At 41.8% G+C, this 23,758-nt stretch overlaps 1 protein-coding gene across 3 annotated transcripts in view; it reads left to right on the top strand.

Moving 5' to 3' along the window:
* CNTN1 (contactin 1) overlaps positions 1–19,581 on the top strand; it is a 432,672-nt gene extending 413,091 nt beyond the window's left edge. For all 3 annotated transcript variants that reach the window (XM_073328045.2, XM_078851133.1, XM_073328043.2), the window contains one exon: positions 17,147–19,581. In XM_073328045.2, coding sequence (XP_073184146.2) covers positions 17,147–17,223 — 77 coding nt within the window. In that variant the 3' untranslated portion in view covers positions 17,224–19,581. The remainder of the gene's footprint in view (positions 1–17,146) is intronic.
* Positions 19,582–23,758: the final 4,177 nt, after the last annotated feature.

Below are 23,758 nucleotides of genomic sequence, written 5' to 3'. Positions count from 1 at the left end.
TATGTCACTCAAGGGGGGGTTTATTCACACCCCTGAGCAACAGAAGTTATTCCAACATAACCTGTAGTATAGACATAGCCCAAGAGACGGTCTCTCTTTCAGGGCTTCTATTCTGAACTCAGCAGTCTACACGGGTATATATCAAATGACAGAACAATAAACCCGCTGATCTGTTTTGTGTGACTTGGTTCACAAAGCAAACACCCTCCCAAGGAGGTATGTTGTCAGGAGATAGACCACATCTACACTGGCTACAGTGCTGTAGCTATGCCAGCATAATTCTCCAGTATAGACACAGCCTGCACTGACAGAAGGTATAGGAACACTACCTCCCCAAGCGATGGTAGCTAGATGGATGGAAGAATTCTGCGTCAACACTGGGGGTTAGGTTGGCAGAGCTAAGGCACTGAGAGGTGTGGATATGTCACACCTCTGGGTGACATAGGTATGTCAACCTAAACTTTAAGTGTAGACCAGGCCTTAGACATAGATGCAGCTGTGTAGATATTACAGAAACTAAAATGCTGATTTTTTGGTAGGATAAATTTTTTGCCACTGTTTCAAAAATGTTTAAGATAGGATGACAGCTGTTGTGTAAGAAAACAAAATGTCTTTACTGTCATAGTAAGTAAATCTAGCTCTGTTAGCAATTTTACATTATTTATGAATCATAGGAAATATCATGTGAGAGATATCATGAGACAGAGGAGTCTCTGTCTCTCGCTATAAAATGTTAAACATTTGATGATAACTTGTGGTCTATTTTTACAAATGGATGGTCATTATATAATTAATACATTTAGATGTTCAGATCCTGGGAACCAAGAACACTGCTGTAATTCTGTACATGTTAAACATAATTACATGTGTGTTCTCGAAAAAGTCTTTCCGAAGTACCAAAATAGAGAAAGAGTTGTGCCACAACAGGGTCAGCTCATGATTAGCCCAGTGTTAGCTGGAGTTTTACATATATTGGTAGGATAAATGTTTTGCCACTCAGGGCATGTCAATCTTAGGTCAACTTACAGCCACCACGGTAATGACGCCGGTGGCAGATGTCCACACTGCCCTCCTTCCGGTGGTGGTGCATGTCCTCACCAGGAGCACTTCCACCAACTGAAAAGGGGCAGGGTGGGTAGCTGAGAGCCAGGGCTCTCAGCTCCATGCAGCTCCACACTGGGAGCCCAGCTGCCCCATGGGCTTCTCGCCTCCCCACTCCCAGCTGGGAACAGAGGGGAAGCCGCCGGGGGCTCTTCGCTTCCGGCAGGGAGATCCACATCCAGAGGCCAGTTGGCTGCCATACTCCTGGCAGGGAGCTGGGGGTCCCAGGAGGCAGCAGGTGGGTGGCAGCCTGGCAGAAGATCTGGCTTTCTAAAGCTGTGAAATTGACATGACAGTTTACAGCCGATGTAAGGAACGCAGTGTCAACACAGACACTGTGTTGCCCTAACTACACTGACATAAGCCCTATGCCTCTTGTGGAGGTGGAGTTATTATGTCAGTAGAGTAGGGCACTTATATTGGTAGGAGCAAAGCTGTAGTACAGACACTGACATAGTTAGATTGACATAAGGCAGCTCTGTAGTGTAGACCAAGCCTTAGAAAAGAGAAAATCCTCTGTGAAAAGGAACTTTACTATATGGATTACTTACATCGGAGACCAGTAACTAACTTATTGGTAGTTTAACATCTATTTGGTAAGAAATTAGCCTGCAGTTCGCTTTCAGACCTAATATTTCTTCGTTGGTTATAAAAGAACAGGAAATTAGGACTTGTGGAATCTCTTTCCAACTCAGGCACTGAGTAATAGTGTGACGCGGGCAAATCACTGACCCTTTCTATGGCTTAGATTGCGCATCTGTAAAATAAGTATAAAAATGCTTTTCTATCCCATGTTCAATGTACATAGAATACTTGGAAACTCATGAATGGAAAATGCTGTAAAATTATAAAATGTTGTGGTAATAGTCACCAACTAGTGGTATTGCACATAGTCTTACAAGTTCTTAGAATGTGAGCAAGTTTTTACTTTTTGAAGAAATGCAGTATTAGTTCTGTTATACAGTTTTCCTTTGAGAGAAGCTGTGGCAGGTAGCAAAGAGTTTGCTCTCTGCTTTATTCTCTATAGTAGAGGTAATTTGTGGGACAGAGTACACTTCCTGTGATTTGGGCACTGGTATGTGGATCGAGATTTCTGTTCCAGGACTGGTGTATATGTTAAAATAGAGCAGATTACTCGTAGAGCATACCCAGACTCCATGTCATTGATTTCTCTTCCACTAGAGCTACAAGACACCAGAAATCAGCTACCACTCAACAGAGGGTGACACTGATATCAGAAGAAGGGGCAACAATATCAAATTTAATAATCAAAGTCTAAAGAAAATAATTGTTACAAAATGTAGAGTAATATATAGATGTCTTAGATGTTTTGATACACATTAGATTTGTTATTTTTATATTTAAATGGTAAAATATTGAATGTCTGTAGTTGCTAGTTGTATGAAAAATGGAAAATTGATATACAAGCCATCTTTGTCATCTTCTGCTAATTCTCTCCTCACAAAGCCAGCCTTAGTCCAGAAGTGTGGAGGACTTCTCTCTGGTCTTTCTCTGCTTGAAGTGGATGGTCAATACTGAAGCAGGGAATGTAAGATGTAAGGAGGATAAAACCATAGATAGGTGGGATTTTACCTGGAATTCATCTAACACACGACTCCCACTGGAGAAAAATGTTTCCAAAACTATTTCCTTCGTTTACTTGGATATATAACTTTTTGAGGGAAAATGCTTAACTGTATTGACAGTGTGTGGTTGTGGCTTTCAGACTCCTAAGATCTCTTTAAAGCAAAATGCAAAAAATAGATTAACCAAGTGCAGTACATGCATCATAGAAACAAAATCCTGTAGATATTTAAAGTGCATTCTAGATATTTCCTTATCCACTGTAGAAAAGCTAGTGCTAGGTTTAAAAGAATTCAAGATTTCCACAACTGAGCTTCATTTTTATAATAATCCAGCCAAATCTGTAATTCTTCCCAGATATATAGAGAGGACACTCACACTCAGGGCCAGTAGGAAAATTGAATATAACACACACAGGCATACACTGTTTATTTGCAGTAAATTAGATATTTTGTTGCCAAACCCACAAACAGAAAGATACTTTCATTTCAGACTGGTGGTCTTTAGGCCTCATGACTGGCGTGCTGACTCGGCTTGGCCTCTCCTTCTGTGGCTGCAGTTTGCCATTCTGTGTGTTCAGTGCTGTATGTACTTGCAATTGATGGGATAGGGTTACAGATAGCATGGTACTGGAATAGGGCTTCACTTGGAGTTATAAATAACGTTAATACAAATCATCTGTGTTATTTCTAAATGGGTCCCAAGTCAGAGAAAGGGAATACCAAGCTCATACATGGCCAGCCTTACAGAGAGTGCAAAAATCCCCCTTTTATATAAATTCATACATTTGTTTGCACATATTCACAAATACTTTAAAAAAGACATGTCTACAGTCATTCATATTTTAAATTAGGTCAGATGCTAGAGGTTCAGATTTGACCACCGCAGTAGCACTCTGTAGCATGTGTGCTCATGGTACTGCCTGGTTTGTCCATAATATGACGAGTTTGCATGTCCTTGTATCGATATGGCAAAGGTAATCAAATGCATATATAAGCAACTATTTAAAACCTCTTACTCTACATATGTACATCTTTCAACTGTAAAATCAACCATTTTATTTTTCCAAGGAGGAAATAATTTTTTTGAATAATCATGCCAGCTATGGCAAGTTACACAGCATAGAGCAGTGTTCTGAATTAAATATGTATCAATGCTTTTAAAATAGTTGCTAAGACTGACAGGTCAGATTTACATCAGCACTGGCCTACAGCTGTAAAACCTGCAGTCCTTACTCAGGCAAAGCTTACATTAATCTCAAGGATGTTGTATATGAGTGAGGACTACAGGATTGCACCCACAGGCCTGCCTGGAAGTCTAATCCAGCATGTACCTCCTGTCATCAGCATCAGTAGTCCAACAAAAAAAGACAGAAGTCTGCTTAATGTGATAACTTTCGTCACAATATGCTGTTAGTGTCATGTCTGGGTATAAGAGTAACCTCACTGCGTAGAGCCTACATGGTAGCACTGAAGTGGTGCCTAATCTATTTTTGAGCCTGCTGCACTGGATAAATTTAATCCCGAGTGAATTGTGTTGAGTATTGCCCAGTGGAGCTGAAAGAGTACTTCTCAGGGAATAATTTATTTCAGATTGCTTTTTTTCTTTGCAGAATATTCATATGCTAATAGCAATTTCCTCAAATTTGTTAGTCATTCAAATTCATTCAACAAACACCTTTTGGAATGTTTTACTCCTTGCATTGTTTGTAAACAATCAAAAATTGAGCTCTGTTGCTTAATTTTGACTGTCCACCTAAGGGTATGTCTACACAGCAGCTGGGAGATGTAATTCACAGTGTAAGTAGATGAACATGCACTAGCTCTGCTCAAGCTAGCACCTAAAAATAGCAGTGCGGCCATGGCAGCTGCTCTGGCTAGACACTTCCTGGGTACATACTTGGGCCTTAACCCAAGCTGCTGCCCATGCCACCATGGCCACGCTCATAATTTTAGCTGGAGCAGAGCTAATGCATATATGCCTTCCTGAGCTGGGAATTACCCCTCCCAGTTGCTGTGTAGACTTACCTTAAGTCACATGATGTAGCTTCTGTTCCCAGATCTGATGGCTGTACAGGTTGTACAGCCAATATCATTTATACGCTTGTTAGCTGAGCAAGATGCTTTGACTTTAAGGCCAAGGAGTATAAAGAGATTAAGCTATTTAGTAAACAAAGACAGTACAGGCATATTTGAGATAAAATAGTTTTGATATAGTCTTCAGTCTGCACATATTGTGTAATCAAAAACTTGCATCACTACAAAAAGTGTTTGGAGGAATTTCAGCAACAATTTGTGTGACCACTCAATGAAGTTATGATTATTTTTTCTGATATGGTCATATCCAACCACCATGAAACCAGCTGTCAGGTAAACTCAGGATGAATAGCAGGAGATCCAACAGTGCTTCCTTCATAAGCTCAGCTCCTAAACACTACAAACTTATCTTTCCACAGAAAGTTCGGTATCCAACCAACTGAAAGACAAAGGGATGAGATGAATGCAGGAAGGTTGCTTTTATAAATATTTAAAAAGAAGGGAATTTGGGGTTCTAGTAGTTGCATCACAACAAATGTTACCATCACACATTTTGGCCTTTGTACAATTCAGAAATGATTTGCATAATGGGAATAACCCTGATCAGTTTGCACCTCACTGGGATTATTTATCATTTGGACACATATAAGCAACTTTTTGTAATCACTTTCCACATATGTTAGAGTGATGGACCTTAGCAAACAAACAGTAATAATAAATGTGGGCTACAGAAAAATAATTTTAGTTGTATTTGGGAATATCCACACAAAATGGATTTTAAATTTGCAAGAACAATTCAGTTGGAATTGTATTCAACTGGAATACAGTGCTCACCCCCACACTTAATAGACATGTTGAACTTCGGGGGGTTTTGACCCTCATTTACTTATAGTATCTTACAGAGAGAGTTATTTTGATTTTACAGGCCTTCCTATGATGCTCATCATCATAGGCGCTGACTCCATGGGAGCTCCAGAGCTGGAGCACTTACAGGCAAAAAAAGTGGGTGCTCGACACCCACTGGCAGCCCCCCATCAGCTCCTCCCCCAACCTACCCCAGCACCTTCCACCCTCTGTCAGCCTAGCTGGTCAGCACCTCCACTTCTCTCCCAGCACCTCCCACTCACTGTAATCAGCTGTTTAGCGGTGTGCAGGAGGTGCTGGGGGGAGGAGTGAGGATGGGGTGCACTCAGGGGAGAGGGTGAGGTGGGAAGAGGTGGGGGTTTGGAGAAGGGATGGAGTGGGCAAGGGTCCCGGGAGGAGTGTGGGTCAAGCACCCCCCCGGGAAAGGACAAAGTCAACACCTGTGCTCATCATCATAATATCTATTTCCTAAATACTAATGAACATATTCTCTAGATTAGAAAATATCATGATCCCCCTTTTACAGTTAGAGAACTGAAGTGAAGATCAATTAGATGACCTGTACAAGGGCATGTAGGGAGTCTGATAGACTAGCAATGGAACTCTGATTGCCTTAGTCCCAGCTTACTGCCTTAGCCACAAGTCCATCCAGCTTCATTCCATCTGGTTTCCTTACTTTTCCAGAGTGCAGGTAATAAGTGTCTCAATTCACCTTTCAGGTATTTATTTTAACTTGTCTTGATCCCAATCCTGGTTTCACCTACAAACGCCTCTTGACTTCAGACATCTGATCAAGACAGCATTTGTTAATGGTAGATTTTGAGTGCACATGAAATGCAAGCTCAGCCTCTTTACTTACTGAAAATTTAGAATATTGTGGCTTAAAGATTGTGTCTTCCACATCCTTAAGTACAAATTTATGGGATTGATGCAGAATCCACTTGGTGTAATCCTACAGCCTGTATTATATAAGAGGTCAGACTAGGTGATCATAATGGTCCCTTCTTGTTGTAAAATCTATGTATAAAAAACACTTTATATTGGACATTAATATTCTTTGCTGCTACTATATGGAACAGAGCTACCTGCTGAATCTTTGCTTTATGATTTATGGTTTCCTTTTCCCATCCTTCAGCTCCTTTATTTCTTCCTCAGACAGTTACATGAGCCTTTTGGCAAAGAAAGTTCTTTCCAACAAGTAGACCCCAGAAACTCCTCAAGGACTCTGTGTTTAAGGAGACTGAACTTTACAAGCCATTTCACTCCACCTGTGGTCGGTAGTCACGCTATTCAGAAGAAACTTTATTGGAAAGAATGTGAGCAAAAGCAGCTGTAACAGAATTGTGTTACAAAATCATTTTTCTTCCTTGCAAAATGTCCTGTGGGTGCTACACTTCAGACACAAATGTGCCTCATGCGCCCTCAGTCAGAGATTTTAAGTAGCGTTGCCAGTTTGACTTGCGCATGCGCTCTATTCTGCCTCATACTCTGCACTATAGCTAGATAGACCTGCAAAGGCAAACCACCCTCAGTTCCTTCTCAACCGCCTCAGCATGAGACAGAGCCTCAGCAGTGTCCAAGCTGAGCTTGCCTCATCTGCAGTTTTTCTCATAGTTTTATTTAGCTTAGCTAGTTATAATAGCGGTAGTTGGTTATAGTTAGTAGTAGTTTGAAAAAATTGTTGTAAGGACGTTAAATTGCTGGGAGGGTATACCCAGCTCTCTGGTTTTAAACATTTCGCTTTGTGCCAGGAGGTTTACCCAGTGAGCGACTGGCAGTCCTGGGCTGTCCATTGCCCAAGGGAGTCACCTGTCCCCCAAAAGTATAATTTTTGCCTGGCCATAAAATTGAGATCCAGAAAGAACTGGGAGATTAAGACGTGCCTCCTTATGATGGAAAGCTCCCGCTGTCTGGCTTCTGATCTAGACCAGGGGATTCTCCCCTCCCTCGCATAAACAAGTCTCCAAACAAGTCAACTGTCAACTCAGCTCAATACTCCTCTACAACTGCTAAGAGGAAGACTCCTGAATTCCCTCAAAAAGACTCTGGGAAATTGAGCTTAGGTTCCCCAGATAGGGAATCTCAAAGAAACCCCAGTCACTGATTGAGACAACGGCTTCAGCACCTGCTGATCCCCAACTTGGTACCCCTGAGACTGCAGGTTTCTCAGGTACTGTGAGCATCAGTAAACCCAAAGAATCTAAGGGTTCTGGCTCAGGAGGATCTTCATTACTGTCAGGGGATCGAATCAACAAAGATAAGAGGACTTCCTGCTTCTCCACGTGGGCACCAATGATACTGCCAAGAATGACCTTGAGCGGATCACTGCGGACTACGTGGCTCTGGGAAGAAGGATAAAGGAGTTTGAGGCGCAAGTGGTGTTCTCATCCATCCTCCCCGTGGAAGGAAAAGGCCAGGGCAGGGACCGTCGAATCGTGGAAGTCAACGAATGGCTACGCAGGTGGTGTCGGAGAGAAGGCTTTGGATTCTTTGACCATGGGATGGTGTTCCATGAAGGAGGAGTGCTGGGCAGACACGGGCTCCATCTTACGAAGAGAGGGAAGAGCATCTTTGCGAGCAGGCTGGCTAACCTAGTGAGGAGGGCTTTAAACTAGGTTCACCGGGGGAAGGAGACCAAAGCCCAGAGGTAAGTGGGAAAGCGGGATACCGGGAGGAAGCACAGGCAGGAACGTCTGTGAGGGGAGGGCTCCTGCCTCATACTGAGAATGAGGGGCGATCATCAGGTTATCTCAAGTGCTTATATACGAATGCACAAAGCCTTGGAAACAAGCAGGGAGAACTGGAGGTCCTGGTGATGTCAAGGAATTATGACGTGATTGGAATAACAGAGACTTGGTGGGATAACTCACATGACTGGAGTACTGTCATGGATGGTTATAAACTGTTCAGGAAGGACAGACAGGGCAGAAAAGGTGGGGGAGTAGCACCGTATGTAAGGGAGCAGTATGACTGCTCAGAGCTCCGGTACGAAACTGCAGAAAAACCTGAGTGTCTCTGGATTAAGTTTAGAAGTGTGAGCAACAAGAGGGATGTAGTGGTGGGAGTCTGCTATAGACCACCGGACCAGGGGGATGAGGTGGATGAGGCTTTCTTCCAGCAACTCGCAGAAGCTACTAGATCACACGCCCTGGTTCTCATGGGTGACTTTAATTTTCCTGATATTTGCTGGGAGAGCAATACAGCAGTGCATAGACAATCCAGGAAGATTTTGGAAAGCGTAGGGGACAATTTCCTGGTGCAAGTGCTAGATGAGCCAACTAGGGGGGGAGCTTTACTTGACCTGCTGCTCACAAACAGGGAAGAATTAGTGGGGGAAGCAAAAGTGGACAGGAATCTGGGAGGCAGTGACCATGAGTTGGTTGAGTTCAGGATCCTGACACAGGGAAGAAAGGTAAGCAGCAGGATACGGACCCTGGACTTCAGGAAAGCAGACTTCGACTCCCTCAGGGAATGGATGGGTAGGATCCCCTGGGGGACTAACATGAAGGGGAAAGGAGTCCAGGAGAGCTGGCTGTATTTCAAGGAATCCCTGTTGAGGTTACAGGGACAAACCATCCCAATGAGTCGAAAGAATAGTAAATATGGCAGGCGACCAGCTTGGCTTAACGGTGAAATCCTAGCGGATCTTAAACATAAAAAAGAAGCTTACAAGAAGTGGAAGGTTGGACATATGACCAGGGAAGAGTATAAAAATATTGCTCGGGCATGTAGGAATGAAATCAGGAGGGCCAAATCGCACCTGGAGCTGCAGCTAGCAAGAGATGTCAAGAGTAACAAGAAGGGTTTCTTCAGGTATGTTGGCAACAAGAAGAAAGCCAAGGAAAGGGTGGGCCCCTTACTGAATGAGGGAGGCAACTTAGTGACAGAGGATGTGGAAAAAGCTAATGTGCTCAATGCTTTTTTTGCCTCTGTCTTCACTAACAAGGATAGCTCCCAGACTGCTGCGCTGGGCATCACAACATGGGGAGTAGATGGCCAGCCCTCTGTGGAGAAAGAGGTGGTTAGGGGCTATTTAGAAAAGCTGGACATGCACAAGTCCATGGGGCCGGACGAGTTGCATCCGAGAGTGCTAAAGGAATTGGCAGCTGTGATTGCAGAGCCATTGGCCATTATCTTTGAAAACTCGTGGCGAACGGGGGAAATCCCAGATGACTGGAAAAAGGCTAATGTAGTGCCAATCTTTAAAAAGGGGAAGAAGGAGGATCCTGGGAACTACAGGCCAGTCAGCCTCACCTCAGTCCCCGGAAAAATCATGGAGCAGGTTCTCAAGGAATCAATCCTGAAGCACTTACATGAGAGGAAAGTGATCAGGAACAGTCAGCATGGATTCACCAAGGGAAGGTCATGCCTGACTAATCTAATCGTCTTCTATGATGAGATTACTGGTTCTGTGGATGAAGGGAAAGCAGTGGATGTATTGTTTCTTGACTTTAGCAAAGCTTTTGACACGGTCTCCCACAGTATTCTTGTCAGCAAGTTAAAGAAGTATGGGCTGGATGAATGCACTATAAGGTGGGTAGAATGTTGGCTAGATTGTCGGGCTCAACGGGAAGTGATCAATGGCTCCATATCTAGTTGGCAGCCGGTGTCAAGTGGAGTGCCCCAGGGGTCAGTCCTGGGGCCGGTTTTGTTCAATATCTTCATAAATGATCTGGAGGATGGTGTGGATTCCACGCTCAGCAAATTTGCGGATGATACTAAACTAGGAGGAGTGGTAGATACGCTGGAGGGCAGGGATAGGATATAGAGGGACCTAGACAAATTGGAGGATTGGGCCAAAAGAAATCTGATGAGGTTCAATAAGGATAAGTGCAGGGTCCTGCACTTAGGACAGAAGAACCCAATGCACAGTTACAGACTAGGGACCGAATGGCTAGGCAACAGTTCTGCGGAAAAGGACCTAGGGGTGACAGTGGACGAGAAGCTGGATATGAGTCAGCAGTGTGCCCTTGTTGCAAAGAAGGCCAATGGCATTTTGGGATGTATAGGTAGGGCCATAGCGAGCAGATCGAGGGACGTGATCGTTCCCCTCTATTCGACATTGGTGAGGCCTCATCTGGAGTACTGTGTCCAGTTTTGGGCCCCACACTACAAGAAGGATGTAGATAAATTGGAGAGAGTCCAGCGAAGGGCAACAAAAATGATTAGGGATCTCGAACACATGAGTTATGAGGAGAGGCTGAGGGAGCTGGGATTGTTTAGTCTGCAGAAGAGAAGAAAAGGGGGGGATTTGATAGCTGCTTTCAACTACCTGAGAGGTGGTTCCAGAAAGGATGGTTCTAGACTATTCTCAGTGGTAGAAGAGGACAGGACAAGGAGTAATGGTCTCAAGTTGCAGTGGGGGAGGTTTAGGTTGGATATTAGGAAAAACTTTTTCACTAGGAGGTTGGTGAAACACTGGAATGCGTTACCTAGGGAGGTGGTAGAATCTCCTTCCTTAGAAGTTCTTAAGGTCAGGCTTGACAAAGCCCTGGCTGGGATGATTTAATTGGGGATTGGTCCTGCTTTGAGCAGGGGGTTGGACTAGATGACCTCCTGAGGTCCCTTCCAACCCTGATATTCTATGATTCTATGACTACCTCTTCTAAGCTGGTACCAGTAGAATCAGCCAGGCACTCGGTACCTAACATTTCGGTACTGCAGAAGACCAAGCTAACAGCTAGTAGATTCTCCCCAGGGCGCATAAAGCCTACAGTACTGCCTGCTCCATCTGCCACAGGCTTTTGTCAGGTTCTTGTCAGGCTGCCACCTCAGTATCGACCACCATGTTGGTACCTCAGAAGTTTACATTTTCATGAGACCTTGCAATAACAGAGATGCCTGACTCCCCTTTGTTTGGTACCGATCCATTCTTGGTACCGAAAACCTCTTGGTCTCCGGACTTTCACCTGATACTGACAGAGCCACCATCTTTTTCTCCTGATGCTCCACCTCTACAAAGTGATGTTGAAAATGACAATGATGATGGTGATTTTTCATTGGTCTCACAAATTTCAGTTCAGGACTCCTCTCCTCCCTATCAGAGGGAGACAGAACATATTTCTGAAAGACACTCTCAAGCTCCATCCCAGTGGTATGAGCACTCTTGGGTGCCATCACCTATACCATATGGTCCCTCTAATTGGAAGTACTGGGGTCCATGGGCGGCATACTATCAACAAGTCTCTAGGACCCTTAGCTCTCTCTCTCTCTCTCTCTCAAAAAGGCCTGATCCAAAAGAAGAGACCTTTGAAAACACAAGGCAAGAGTAGACAAAGAGGTCGTAACACTAAACAACATCTCTTCTTCATCCCTAGATGAAGATCATAGAATCATAGAATATCAAGGTTGGAAGGGACCTCAGGAGGTCATCTAGTCCAACCCCCTGCTCAAAGCAGGACCAATCCCCAATTTTTGCCCCAGATCCCTAAATGGCCCCCTCAAGGATTGAACTCACAACCCTGGGTTTAGCAGGCCAATGCTCAAACCACTGAGCTATCCCTCCCCCCACCATCCCGGGCGGACAACTTCAAACGGTTTCAGGACCTCATTAAAAGGATAGCAGACTCCTTACAAATTCCACTTGAGGAGGTTAAGGAGTTACAACATAAAATGCTTGATATTCTGCATATAACATCATCTTTCCAAATTGCACTACCTATTAATGAGCTGCTGTTGAACCCTGCAAAAGTAATCTGGCATACCCCAGCAACAATACCATCCACCTGTAAAAGGGCTGATAATAAATAGTATGTTCCATCTAAAGATTTGGAGTTTCTGTTTTCTGATCACTCGCCCAACACCCTAGATATTAAGGCTGTAAATGAATATGTAAGGCAGCACCATTCTAAATCAATGCCATATGTTAAAGATCAGAAGTGTCTCGATTTATTTGCTTGCAAATTGCATTTGTGTGCGATGCTGCAGTTTAGGATCTCTGACTAGTAGGCATTGATGGTGAAATATAATCACAAAGTTCAATTTGTTTATTGAGCATCTGCCACCGGAGCAGAGGACCAATTCCAGGCAATCATGACAGAGAGTCAGCTCCACAGCAGAACATCTCTGCAGTCCTCTCTGGATGCCACTGACACAGCTGCTTTTGCTCTGTTTCTATGGCTGTAGTCATGAGAAGGGCCTCCTGGCTTCAGCTGTCAGGATTTCTGAGGGAGGTTCAAAATACAGTTGATGACCTTCCCTTTGATGGTTTAAAATTGTTTGCAGAAAATACAGACAAGTCTCTCTATATATTAAAAGAATCCAGGGCCACTTTGCGGTCTCTGGAATTTACATGCCTGCACATAAAAGGAAATCTAGTAAGTCCCAGACAGCACAAAGATCTTGTTCTGCTCAATTCTTTAGCTCCCAGAGACCTTATGAACCCCAACAAAAGAGGCAGAGGTTCCAGATAAAGAGACCATCTGATACACAGACATCAGCCTTGAAACCCTCATTGCCAAAACACCAATTTTGTTGGGGTTATTGAGTGTTTGAGTTACCCTCCCCACTTTTTCCTTTCCAGCTGCAATGGTTCACAGCCAGTCCCCACAGCAAGGAAGACATTTCTCACTTCTGACAGGCTTGGGAGCATATCACTATGGACATAGGGTTTTGGAGATCGTATCAGCAGGATACTCCATCCACTTCACTTTCCTCCCTCCATCCAACCCCCCTTCCCTTTCCCTCTTCAGGAACTCCTTTTATAAATGCCTTCTAAAGCAGGAAATAGAGTCCCTTCTGAACCTTAGCAGTATAGAATCAGTTGGGACGGAGATTTATTCCAGGTACTTCGTGGTTCTAAAAAAGAACAGTGGGTGGAGACCCATTCTACATCTAAGGCTCCTGAACAGGTTTGTGAAGATACAGAAGTTCAAAATGGTGACACTTGCAGCAATAATACCATCATTTGATCTAAGGGATTGGTTCTCGTCCCTCAACCTGCAAGATGCATATCTCCATATAGTGACCCACCTCTCCCACAGAAGGTCCCTACGTTTCACTCTAGGTCAAAACCACTTTCAATTCAGAGTGCTTCCCTTCGGACTCTCTTCTGCTCCCAGCGTGTTTTTGAAGTTCTGTCAGTGGTAGTGGCTTACCTTCACAGAGAAGGAATCCCAGTATTTCCATACCTTGATGATTGGCTGCTAAAGGTTTGCTCCTACAGTGAGACCTACGTGGCCACTCAGAAGGATACAGAACTGTTTTTCAGCCTGAGATGCAGTTAAACATTCAGAAGTCCACCTTCGCCCCCGTCCACAGCTTGGCGTTCATAAGAACCTGCCTCAATGCGGTAGCCACCAAAGCCTTCCTCTCAACACAGAGGTTTACAACTCTATTGAATTTAGTCTTTATAGTCCAAATCGGCCCTCAGACGTTGGTTTAAAACTGTCTTCAGTTGTTGGGGTGTATGGCAACTGGAACTTTTGTGATAAAACCATACATATTTGCAAATGTGCTGCAGAACTGTTGAACTGTCAAGCAAACACAGCTTGTACAAACTACTCTCAGTTCCTAGTGTTCCTACTGGAAAGAACCTCACAGCATTTGCGCAGAAATCTCCTTCACTCAGCCATTCCTAATGCTGATGATAACAACAGAGGCATCTCTGTTGGGATGGTGAGCACATCTTGATATACTGCTCAAGGCAGGTGGTCATCTCATGAGAGCATTCTGCACATCACCTTTCTGGAACTCAGAGTGGTTAGCAATGACAGTCTTCATTTTATGCCATTGATCAGGGGAAAATATGTGAAGATCATGACAGACAATATGTCATGCATGTTTTATATCAACCATCAAGGGGGAGTAAGTACTCCGAGTTCTGCTTGACAGGTGGTTTGGGCCTTCACTCCTTGCGGGAGGTGCCATTCTTCTTGGTTGGACGTTGGGTCTGTTGTATGCATTTCCTCCAACTCCTCTAACATCCAAAGTGTGATCAAGATAAGGAGACAAGTTCAGAGTTATTCTGGTGATTCTAACTTGGCCAAGACAGATGTGGTTTCTTACCTTGTCCAGTTGGATGCTTGTCAACCAATTACCCTCCAAGCAGTCCCTCATCTTCTCTCTCAGGATGCTGGTCAAATTTTTCATCCCATCCTCAGGGTTCTTTGCCTCAAATCACAGGTGATTGATGTTTCCTGGGGTTAGAAACAGCCTGTTCTGAGGAAATAAGAAGAGTATTTTTACATAGTAGGAAGAAGTCTCCCCATAATACTTAGCTACAAAAGTGAATGAGATTCAATCACTGGTGTGACCTAAGACACCTTTCATCTGCCTCCTGATCACTGTAAAATATACTAGATTACAGCCTAGACCTGAAAAAGTCAGGGTTGTCTTTGAATTCCATTAGGGTACATTTGGCAGCCATTACAGCCCTGAATTTCCTGGTAGAGGGTTTTTCGGTGTTCGCACATCAGATGATAGTGATTTTTCTCAAGGGCCTGGGGAATATTTTTCTATGAGTCACATGTCCTATCCCGGTTTGGGACCCCAAGTTGGTGCTTAGATGCCTTGCGAGACCTCCCTTTGAGCCACTGGTGACCTGTTCCCTTCTTGACTTATCTATGAAAACAGCCTTCCTCGTAGCCATTATTTTTGCTCTACATTGGGGAGATAAGGGCTTCTGATGGTATATCCCCACTTTACAGTATTTTTCAAGGATAGGTCACATTGCGACCACATCCCAAATTATTATGGAAGCTGTCCTCCGATTTCCACATTAATCAGTCTATTCATCTTCCAGTTTTCTCTCCTAAACTACACCTGAATAAGGAGAATGCATTATTACATACCCTTGATGTCAGAAGGTCATTAGACATTTAGTTGGCCAGGACTAAGCCATTTAGAAAAGCTCCCAGATTGTTTGTGTCTATTGTGGATGAATATAAGGGATCTTGAATTTCCAAGCAGATTCCCTCTAGATGGACATCTGACTGCATTACCTTTTGTTATGAGTGTCATGATCTCTAACCTCATTCTAGAGTACTAACCCATTCAAAGAGATCTTTCTACTTCAGTAGCCTTTCTTAAGAATGTTCCCATTGCTGAAATATGTAGAGCCACAACTGGGACCTCCATACACACCTTTTCTAAACATTATACAATAATTCATGACTCAGCTTCTGATGCTATGTTTGGCTCTACTGTACTGTCTTCAATTTTGGACTTGACTGTGAAGCGCTTCCCCCCCTCCTTAGAGGGTACTGTTCAGTAGTCACCTGAAGAGGAGAACTCATAGGGACATGACTCACCCTGTGCAATAACTGTAGTTCTTCAAGATGTGTGTCCGTATGGGTGCTCCACTATCTGTCCTCCTTCCCCTCTGCTGTGGAGCATTCCAGTAGGAAAGGAACTGAGTGGGGTCACCCACGCAGCTCTAAATAGCCATGTTGCAGAGCACAAGGCAGAGTAGAGTGTATGTTGGGCCGAATGGGCACTGCTACCTAAAATCTCCAATCGAAGGCTCATGGAACACATGCGCACCTGAAGTGAAACATTCTTAGGGGGACACATCTCAAAAAATTAGTTACTGCATGGGGTGAGTAACTTCTCCTTTTAGGTTTGTTTAGAATTTAATGAAAGCATAGAGAGGGATACTAGATTAGGTGCTAAAAATACAATGGAGATGAGCACAGAATAAAAATCTAGAAAGACAGGGACTGACAGCACTGGATCCGCCTTGAAGTCTTCTATCCGTAGCCGAAGTACACCACCCACCGACAGCAATGCAACCTTCTTCCACACTGCCCAACTAATCTACCTCAATCCTGATCTACAGGAACCATCTCGAGAGATGAGAGGACAGCTCGTTCTTCATCACCATTCATTCCTCCCCAGATTGACTGCAAGGTTGCCAGATAGAGTCATTTGTGGCTTTATAAAGTAGATGTTTTTTTACAGGAAGCTGGACTGAGACAACAAAAGTCATTGCACATAGTATCATTTTTATGCTTGGTATTTCAAAGCAAAATCACACAAAGATTGTAAACCGTCACTGAATATTTTTGTCCTAAAATATTTATTTAAAAGAGACCATGTGATTTTTAACAGAAATATACACACAAATGCTGTACTGTTAGAGATTAGCCATCTGGACTTCATAATCCAGCAGGTAAACAAATGACCCAGGCTCTGTGACAGCTCTCAGGTTATTACTGATCATAACAACATTAACATTTCTGGAGGTATCTCTTTGCTTCATCACATTTCAGAGTGTCTGCTCATTTTGTTTTCACGTGTTTAAATATTTATTTTGACCTTTTGCCTCCTGGTATAGCCTCCTGGCTTGCTGGACCATCCAAACCAAAATACACTGATGTGATCTTAATGGCTTCACTGATTATATAAACATGCTGAATAAACAGCTCACACAGAATGAAAGACTGAGTCCTTAGTAATATTGTGGTGACTTTTATCCATTTTCAATTATCCATACAGGTAGAAGTTGCTTTGTGATGTACCAGCTGATTTTCAAGATCTCTCACCTTAAATAATTGCCTGCATCTAAATTTGTGGTGATCATTCACATAAAAACAAAATTGCAATATCTCTTTTATTTGTAGGTGCTGCTGGAGTATCACCTGGTCTTCTTGGTTTACTGCTGCCTGCCATTGGTGTCCTTGCCTACTTGGAATTCTGAATGTCTCCGGATTTATTTTGTCCTCTGTCCAGTGTAAAGGACACCCTTCAAACCTGTGAGGATGACTATTCTTTTTGACTCCTGTGGCACCATCTTAAGCCAAATAAATTACACTTTAAAAAATTACCCTACTGATTTACGATGAACTCTAAGAGGACTGAGGCATCCAGGAACTCCTCCATCAAGCGAATCAACTTTTGAAAGGATAAGAAATTATTTTTAACTTGTTCCGATATGCCTTATAAAACACTTATGCTGATTTGTGACAGTTGCATGATTTGGTCCAATGGGGCAAGTTACAGTGTTAAAATCCAATAACATAGGCTGTACAGTGAAAGTAAAATCACCATACATAGGTGCTTTAACTTGAATAACAAATTGTGAAATATAATAGAGATTGAAATGTTGATTGTGTGTGGTAAATGTAAGAGTAATTACGTCTGTCTGTACTATCCTATATGTTTTGTGCACTGCATATTTTTGAATATCCCTATCATCATTTATGAGATTTCACATTTTTAGGGATACAGTCAAAGCAAAAACATTGAATTCATTTTTAGAGCTTTTTTACTTGAAGCAATTGAATATACTTTGAGAGCATTTGAAACTAGGTTCCATTACAAGGAATTTTTAATTTAGATACATTTGGGGAGTTCAATTTTGAATATTAACAGCAACATTGAATTATAAGGATTTTCCAGCCCTTTACTTCCTATAATGCAACATTTAAAAAAAATGCTCTTCAAACAAATTGTGATTTTCTTAATTAGTAATAGATTATTTCAGTTTGATCACACAAAGAACATCAGTGGCAGCATATGCAGCTTGATACCATTTCTTTTACTCTGCTCAGGAATTATTGTTTAAATAATTCAGTCATCACTGATTTTAAGTGTGAAATTCTGGCTTTCATACAAGCAGCATAATTGCCCGTCCTCCCTCAAGATATTGGAACAGCATGTTAAAAGTTCGAAAATGGAGTCCAGTATAGGATCAGCCACTGGAACATCAAACGATACAATGTTTAAGTTGTGTTTTAAAACTGGACACATTTATAATAATAAGCTAAACTATATAAGGTAAAATGGCAAAACAAAGTAGCACAGTAACAAAAAATTATTCTGATTACTTTTTTATGCTACAGATTCAAGTTTTTACCTTTCTTTAGTGAAGCCCTGCAGTTGGAAGAATATGCTTTTTTTTTCAATAACTTGATATTATTCTACTGTTCCTAGTGCTGTAAATAAGAGTTTAAAAGTTCTTAGACTATTTCTCTGTCTGATACAATACTGAAAGATATGAAGATGTTAAATGAAAGGCAGATCCCAGCTGGTCTGATCCTAAATGTCAACTATGGCTTTTGTAAAAATGGAAGTCCAATAGGAGATAGAGAATGTTTTTGTTCTGACTGTGTCTACACTGTTTCAGTGGTTTTTTAAAAGTTGTTAAAGAAGTGCATATTTCTTTCTTTTTCCATCGTGTGCTGAGAACTTAGTCTGAGTGTGAATGTTGAAGAAACACGGTGATATTGAATCAGCTGGCTCAAGTAATAGTGCAATGTCTGATGCTTCAAGAATTATAAGCTTTGAATCATATTTTATTAGCACAACCTTGCTAGCTATTTAGAAATCGAGTTTATCTTTTTAGAACTGATGCTGTAGAGGTCCATAATAATACTATTTACATGAAGCAAGAATAGGCCTATTAATACTTTACACCCCTTTCTTTAATTTGTATGATTTTGTACTATATATTTACCTGTAAACATTTAGAGTCTTCATTAAAAAATATCAATAATACTGTTTTAGTTTAATTTTAATTTTGTTCCAAGATTAAACTTTTTTAAATAGGTGAAAGTGATAACTTCCCTACAGAGGAATGTCAAAAGTTATAAGAGCACTCCTGAATTTCATAAACTATATAGTTATTTGAAAGAAAAATGAGCTGTTTTCATGTGTAACAGAAACTAAAACTCTGTAAGCCTTCTGTACAAAAGATTGTTTTATTTTGTTTTGGTTTTTATGCAGTATCACTCATTTTTATATAATGTACAACCACAACTAAATCTTTTGCCAAATGCATGATTGCCTTTTGCTTTTCTAATATATGATATAAGGAGCAAAACTGTTTAATTTTTGGATGAAAAAGATCTGGAAGGTAAAACCGCTTTTTTTTTAATCTGTAACACAGATGAGCTAGATTACAACATCTCATACTGATCTGGTAATTCCAGATTTTTATTGTTTTACACAACTGTGTAAACGGGGACCTTCCGTTTCAAACTGTTGTCAACCAAACTAACTAATGTATCATCTGCTTTAAAACGCAAGGTTCATAATTAAAGTTTAGATAGACACATTTGTTGTTTCTTTATACTTCAGGAAACTTGATATTAATATTACTTAATACTGATGAATTTTGAATTTGTTTTAGTTACTCTTTATCTTATATTTTTTAATTTAGTAGAGCAGAACCATGCTTTGTCCTTTTTAAGAATGAAAAATAAATTATAATTAAATAAATGTATTAATGTTACTCAAGATGTAAAAGCTGTCTTTTGAATTTAACAGGAGATTTAAAAACCCAGTGGCTCTTTATTGTTTTGCCTAGGGGAAAATGGTGTGAAGAAACACCATTTTCACAGCTTTAATAGCGGAAAGGTTCTATTGTGAAAGATTTTTGGAGCATCACAGGAGTCAAGGGTTAACCAAGAAGAACAGCTGTGATCAGTAATGTTTCCCGTTCCAACAGATTTATTACCAAGAGATCCATTTTCTAAAGCTGATCAAAAGGAGCTGAGTTTGGCACTGATATACACCTTGTGCAATCCCACTGATTTCAAGAGGCGGTATCAGATGTAAGGGCTTCATCTGGTGAGATGCTAAGTGCCTCTTGAGAAGCAAATTCAGCATCTCAGTGGGTTTAAATTAATATCACTAAACGTGGCAATAGGAGAAGTAGCCCCTTTGTCAGTGAAACTGGTAGTCATTTTGCAAATTTTTGTTCCTTTTTCCGTTCTTGAAACTGCTGGGAGTTTTGCGTTTCCAACAAAGAAAGCAGGAGTCTGTCAGAGAAGAGTGTTCTTAATCTTTGTACAGTGAAACAGAAAATAATCTCCAGTCGATCCAGTGTTTCAGAGTAACAGCCGTGTTAGTCTGTATTCGCAAAAAGAAAAGGAGTACTTGTGGCACCTTAGAGACTAACCAATTTATTTGAGCATGAGCTTTCGTGAGCTACAGCTCACTTCATCGGATGCATATCGTGGAAACTGCAGCAGACTTTATATACACACAGAGAATATGAAACAATACCTCCTCCCACCCCACTGTCCTGCTGGTAATAGCTTATCTAAAGTGATCATCAAGTTGGGCCATTTCCAGCACAAATCCAGGTTTTCTCACCCTCCCCCCCCCCCCCCACACACACACACAAATTCACTCTCCTGCTGATCCAGTGTGAAACATGAACAGGTCACTAATACAGTAATTATTCCTTTGTGAAACAATGAGCAAAGGAGTAGCCATATTGTCAGCCGATGGTATACATCAAGACAAGATCAAAGCTGCAGTCAGAGATACAGGGAACAGGAGGCTTCCATTGCTCTTGTTTGTTTTATCCTGATTTTTTTGGTTCTCCAGACTTCTGGGCTTGTGGTAGTACATGAGGAAAACCTTCATACTCTTACAGCGTTGAGAGTCTGCGACTCAAGATCTGACGTTTCTGGCTTGATTGTGTCATGGCTGATATCTTATTGGAAGTATCGTTAAAATAACAGCACCAGGTATTCCACAGATGTTTCAGTGAAGCTTTTGAAAGTTCCAAGTACTTTTATTTTTAATTCTGCTTTGGAATTTCTGTTTCAACTCACTGTAAAAACTCTGATTAAGGAGATTTTTCTGTAGCTATGTAAGGCAGTAGTAAAAAATACTGCAATTTTCAGCCGTTGTGTAGCCTGTAACCTACATTTCACCTTTCATATAGGCCTTTCAGTGGAACTACTCTACCCATATTAGGCTATCAAAACCACAACAGAACCTTCCTTTTTGTTCAGACAGCAGGAATAACTAACACAAACTGCCTGGTCACTTCCCTCAGATTATGTCTCCAATGATGCTTGAGTCCTCTTTTGTTTCTCTGCGGCTGCTTCCCCCAGCTGTGTCATACAGCATTTCTTTTCATTTTTCAAGAGTACATAAGAAAAGGGGAATCTCTCAAAAAGGGCCATGATTCACATAGACAAAACATGAAAATCAAAAAATACCTTCCATATTTCAATTAGAAAGGGTGCAAGTTTTTCTATTCAATGTATACTTTTCTATTTTTGTTTGTTATTTCCGTGTATCCAGTCTGATCAAGCCTGGCCTGAAAGATGTCTTGCAAATTCCCTTGAAAACTTCTCCCCTACTTCAAGTGGTGATGACTCTGGTCCCTTCTTTTGGATGATCTGGTGTGACTGACAAACCCTGGAGATTATGCCAATCCCTTCCCCCAGACACCAGCTAAGAGATACTCCTGTTTAGCAACTCCTATTGAGTGACTGTACCCAAGCTTCACTGAACTGGGGAAAAACAGACACCTGTCTTCTCTGCTCTTTGGTCTGCAGTGCTGTTACTATATCACTTGACCAGCTACATGTTACAGCCTAGTTTTCAGAAGATTCAGTTAGTGTTTAAGGCCCAATGGTAATAGTCATTTTCACTCTCTTTAAAATACGTTAATTATAGAGCTGGGCCAAAAATGGAACCATTGTAGAGGTTCCAATACCATGGAACCCAAGGCCAAACCAAACCCAACACTGGTTTTGTCCTGTTACAGTTTGTAAAATACACCTTTTACAATATATATGTATTGACTTCTACAGCTAATGGGATCATGCCAGGGCTTGTTATTTTTATAGGTTAATTTTTTCCTAACTTTTGTTACTAAAAATCCCAATAGAAAATTAAAACTCCTATCTGTCTAATTACAAAAAGCTTTCTCCTTCCACTTCCTGTTCCCATTGGTTTGCTATTGAATGTTGTTCAAGAGGACTGAGCATAACTTAAAGAGTACCTCCTCAGACATCCCTATACGCTACCCTGGCTGAGAGATAGCAGAGAAGAGAATAAGGAGTCAAACATTCCCCAGCACCACAGCTGGCTGATAGCTCAACCATGAAGCACCCACTACAGCTGAAAACAACCCCCTATCTACAGGTAGTCTGAGGATTGGAGTTAACACAGCTTCCTGCAATGAATCCTCCACCTCCCTCCCCATCGAACACATTTTTCTGACTGAGCTGCTCAGCCCCAAGATGCAGCTATTGCAGAGTTATTAGAAAGCCAGTGGTAGCCTCCACAGGACTGGTATGTGGGGGAGACCATATCCACAGAAGCCCAGTGAGTATATTTGCATATACTCCTTACTCACTTCTAGGACTCCACCAAGGAGAGGCTGAGCAGACACTCCTTGTCCCACCATGTTTACCTAGCTGTGCCCAGTTTATTCACACTGTTGCAGAGCTCCTCTCCACTTTGCCTCCAGGCTTCATTTGTTGTTTGCATCTGCTAATTTTTTTAATACTTTTATTTGACAACTGAACACCTTCCGCTTCCCCTGCTGAGGGCTCTATGTAGGGCCCAGTTCTATTTGTGCCTTTGGAGGGTCTTGTTAGAGAGAGTTTCTATTCTGTTTCACCTTCAGGTATAGATATACTGCATGTGGACTTCCAGTCCTTGTCTCTCTTTAAGTTCTCAAATGAGGAAACTTTTAAAGGCACAAAGAGCAGTTAGGTGTCCAAATCCTGGGATTATCTTCTTATAGTCTTCACCATTATTGATTGAATTCTCACAGTGGTACTGAGCATACAGGGCTACTGCACACAGGAGTGGGGGAAATTACATCCCAGATTTTGGGATGTGGATTCTCTTCTCAGGCCAAAGAGATACAAAGAGCTTTTTTAATTTAGCCTTATTTTGATCATTATGTACCAATGGTGCTGTTTATAAGTTGCAGTCAAGATCTTTTGTGGAAGGGTGTGCCTTTTGCTGTATAGAAGCCCAGGTTTTAATCATTGCTTGACTATGCTTATTACTGAAATTCTCTAACAAATAGTATTTGCACTTATAGGGAGTCACTTATAGAGATCTCTGTGATGGTGGTTAAATCAACATCCCCATTACACAGATGGGAGACTGAGGCATGACACGTGGCAAAGCCCAGTGACCTAACTCTATTTCTGCCTGTAACTGTTAGGTCACATTGCCACCCTCTAATGAAAGTGCACACACTGACTTCATGCAGGGTTGTTCCCTCAAATAATTGTTTGCGGTGGCACATTTTATAGAAAGAACAAAATCCAGTACTAACAGTATAACGGATATCAGATTGTTTTCCTTCCACACTCTAAACCAGTTTCCACAGTATTATGCAGGTTACAAATGTACAAAATAGGGTACAGTTTCAAAGAGGGAAGCAGGATGTGTACATGCAAAGCTATTTGAAAAGGGATTTTGCTGATGTAGCAGAGCTCTTATGTTTAGTAATTAAACTACCC

The sequence above is a fragment of the Lepidochelys kempii genome, chromosome 1, assembly GCF_965140285.1.
Source record: "Lepidochelys kempii isolate rLepKem1 chromosome 1, rLepKem1.hap1, whole genome shotgun sequence".
NCBI lineage: Eukaryota > Metazoa > Chordata > Testudines > Cheloniidae > Lepidochelys > Lepidochelys kempii.
Note: the sequence above shows the minus strand (reverse complement) of the source record. Positions and strands in the feature narration are given on the sequence as shown.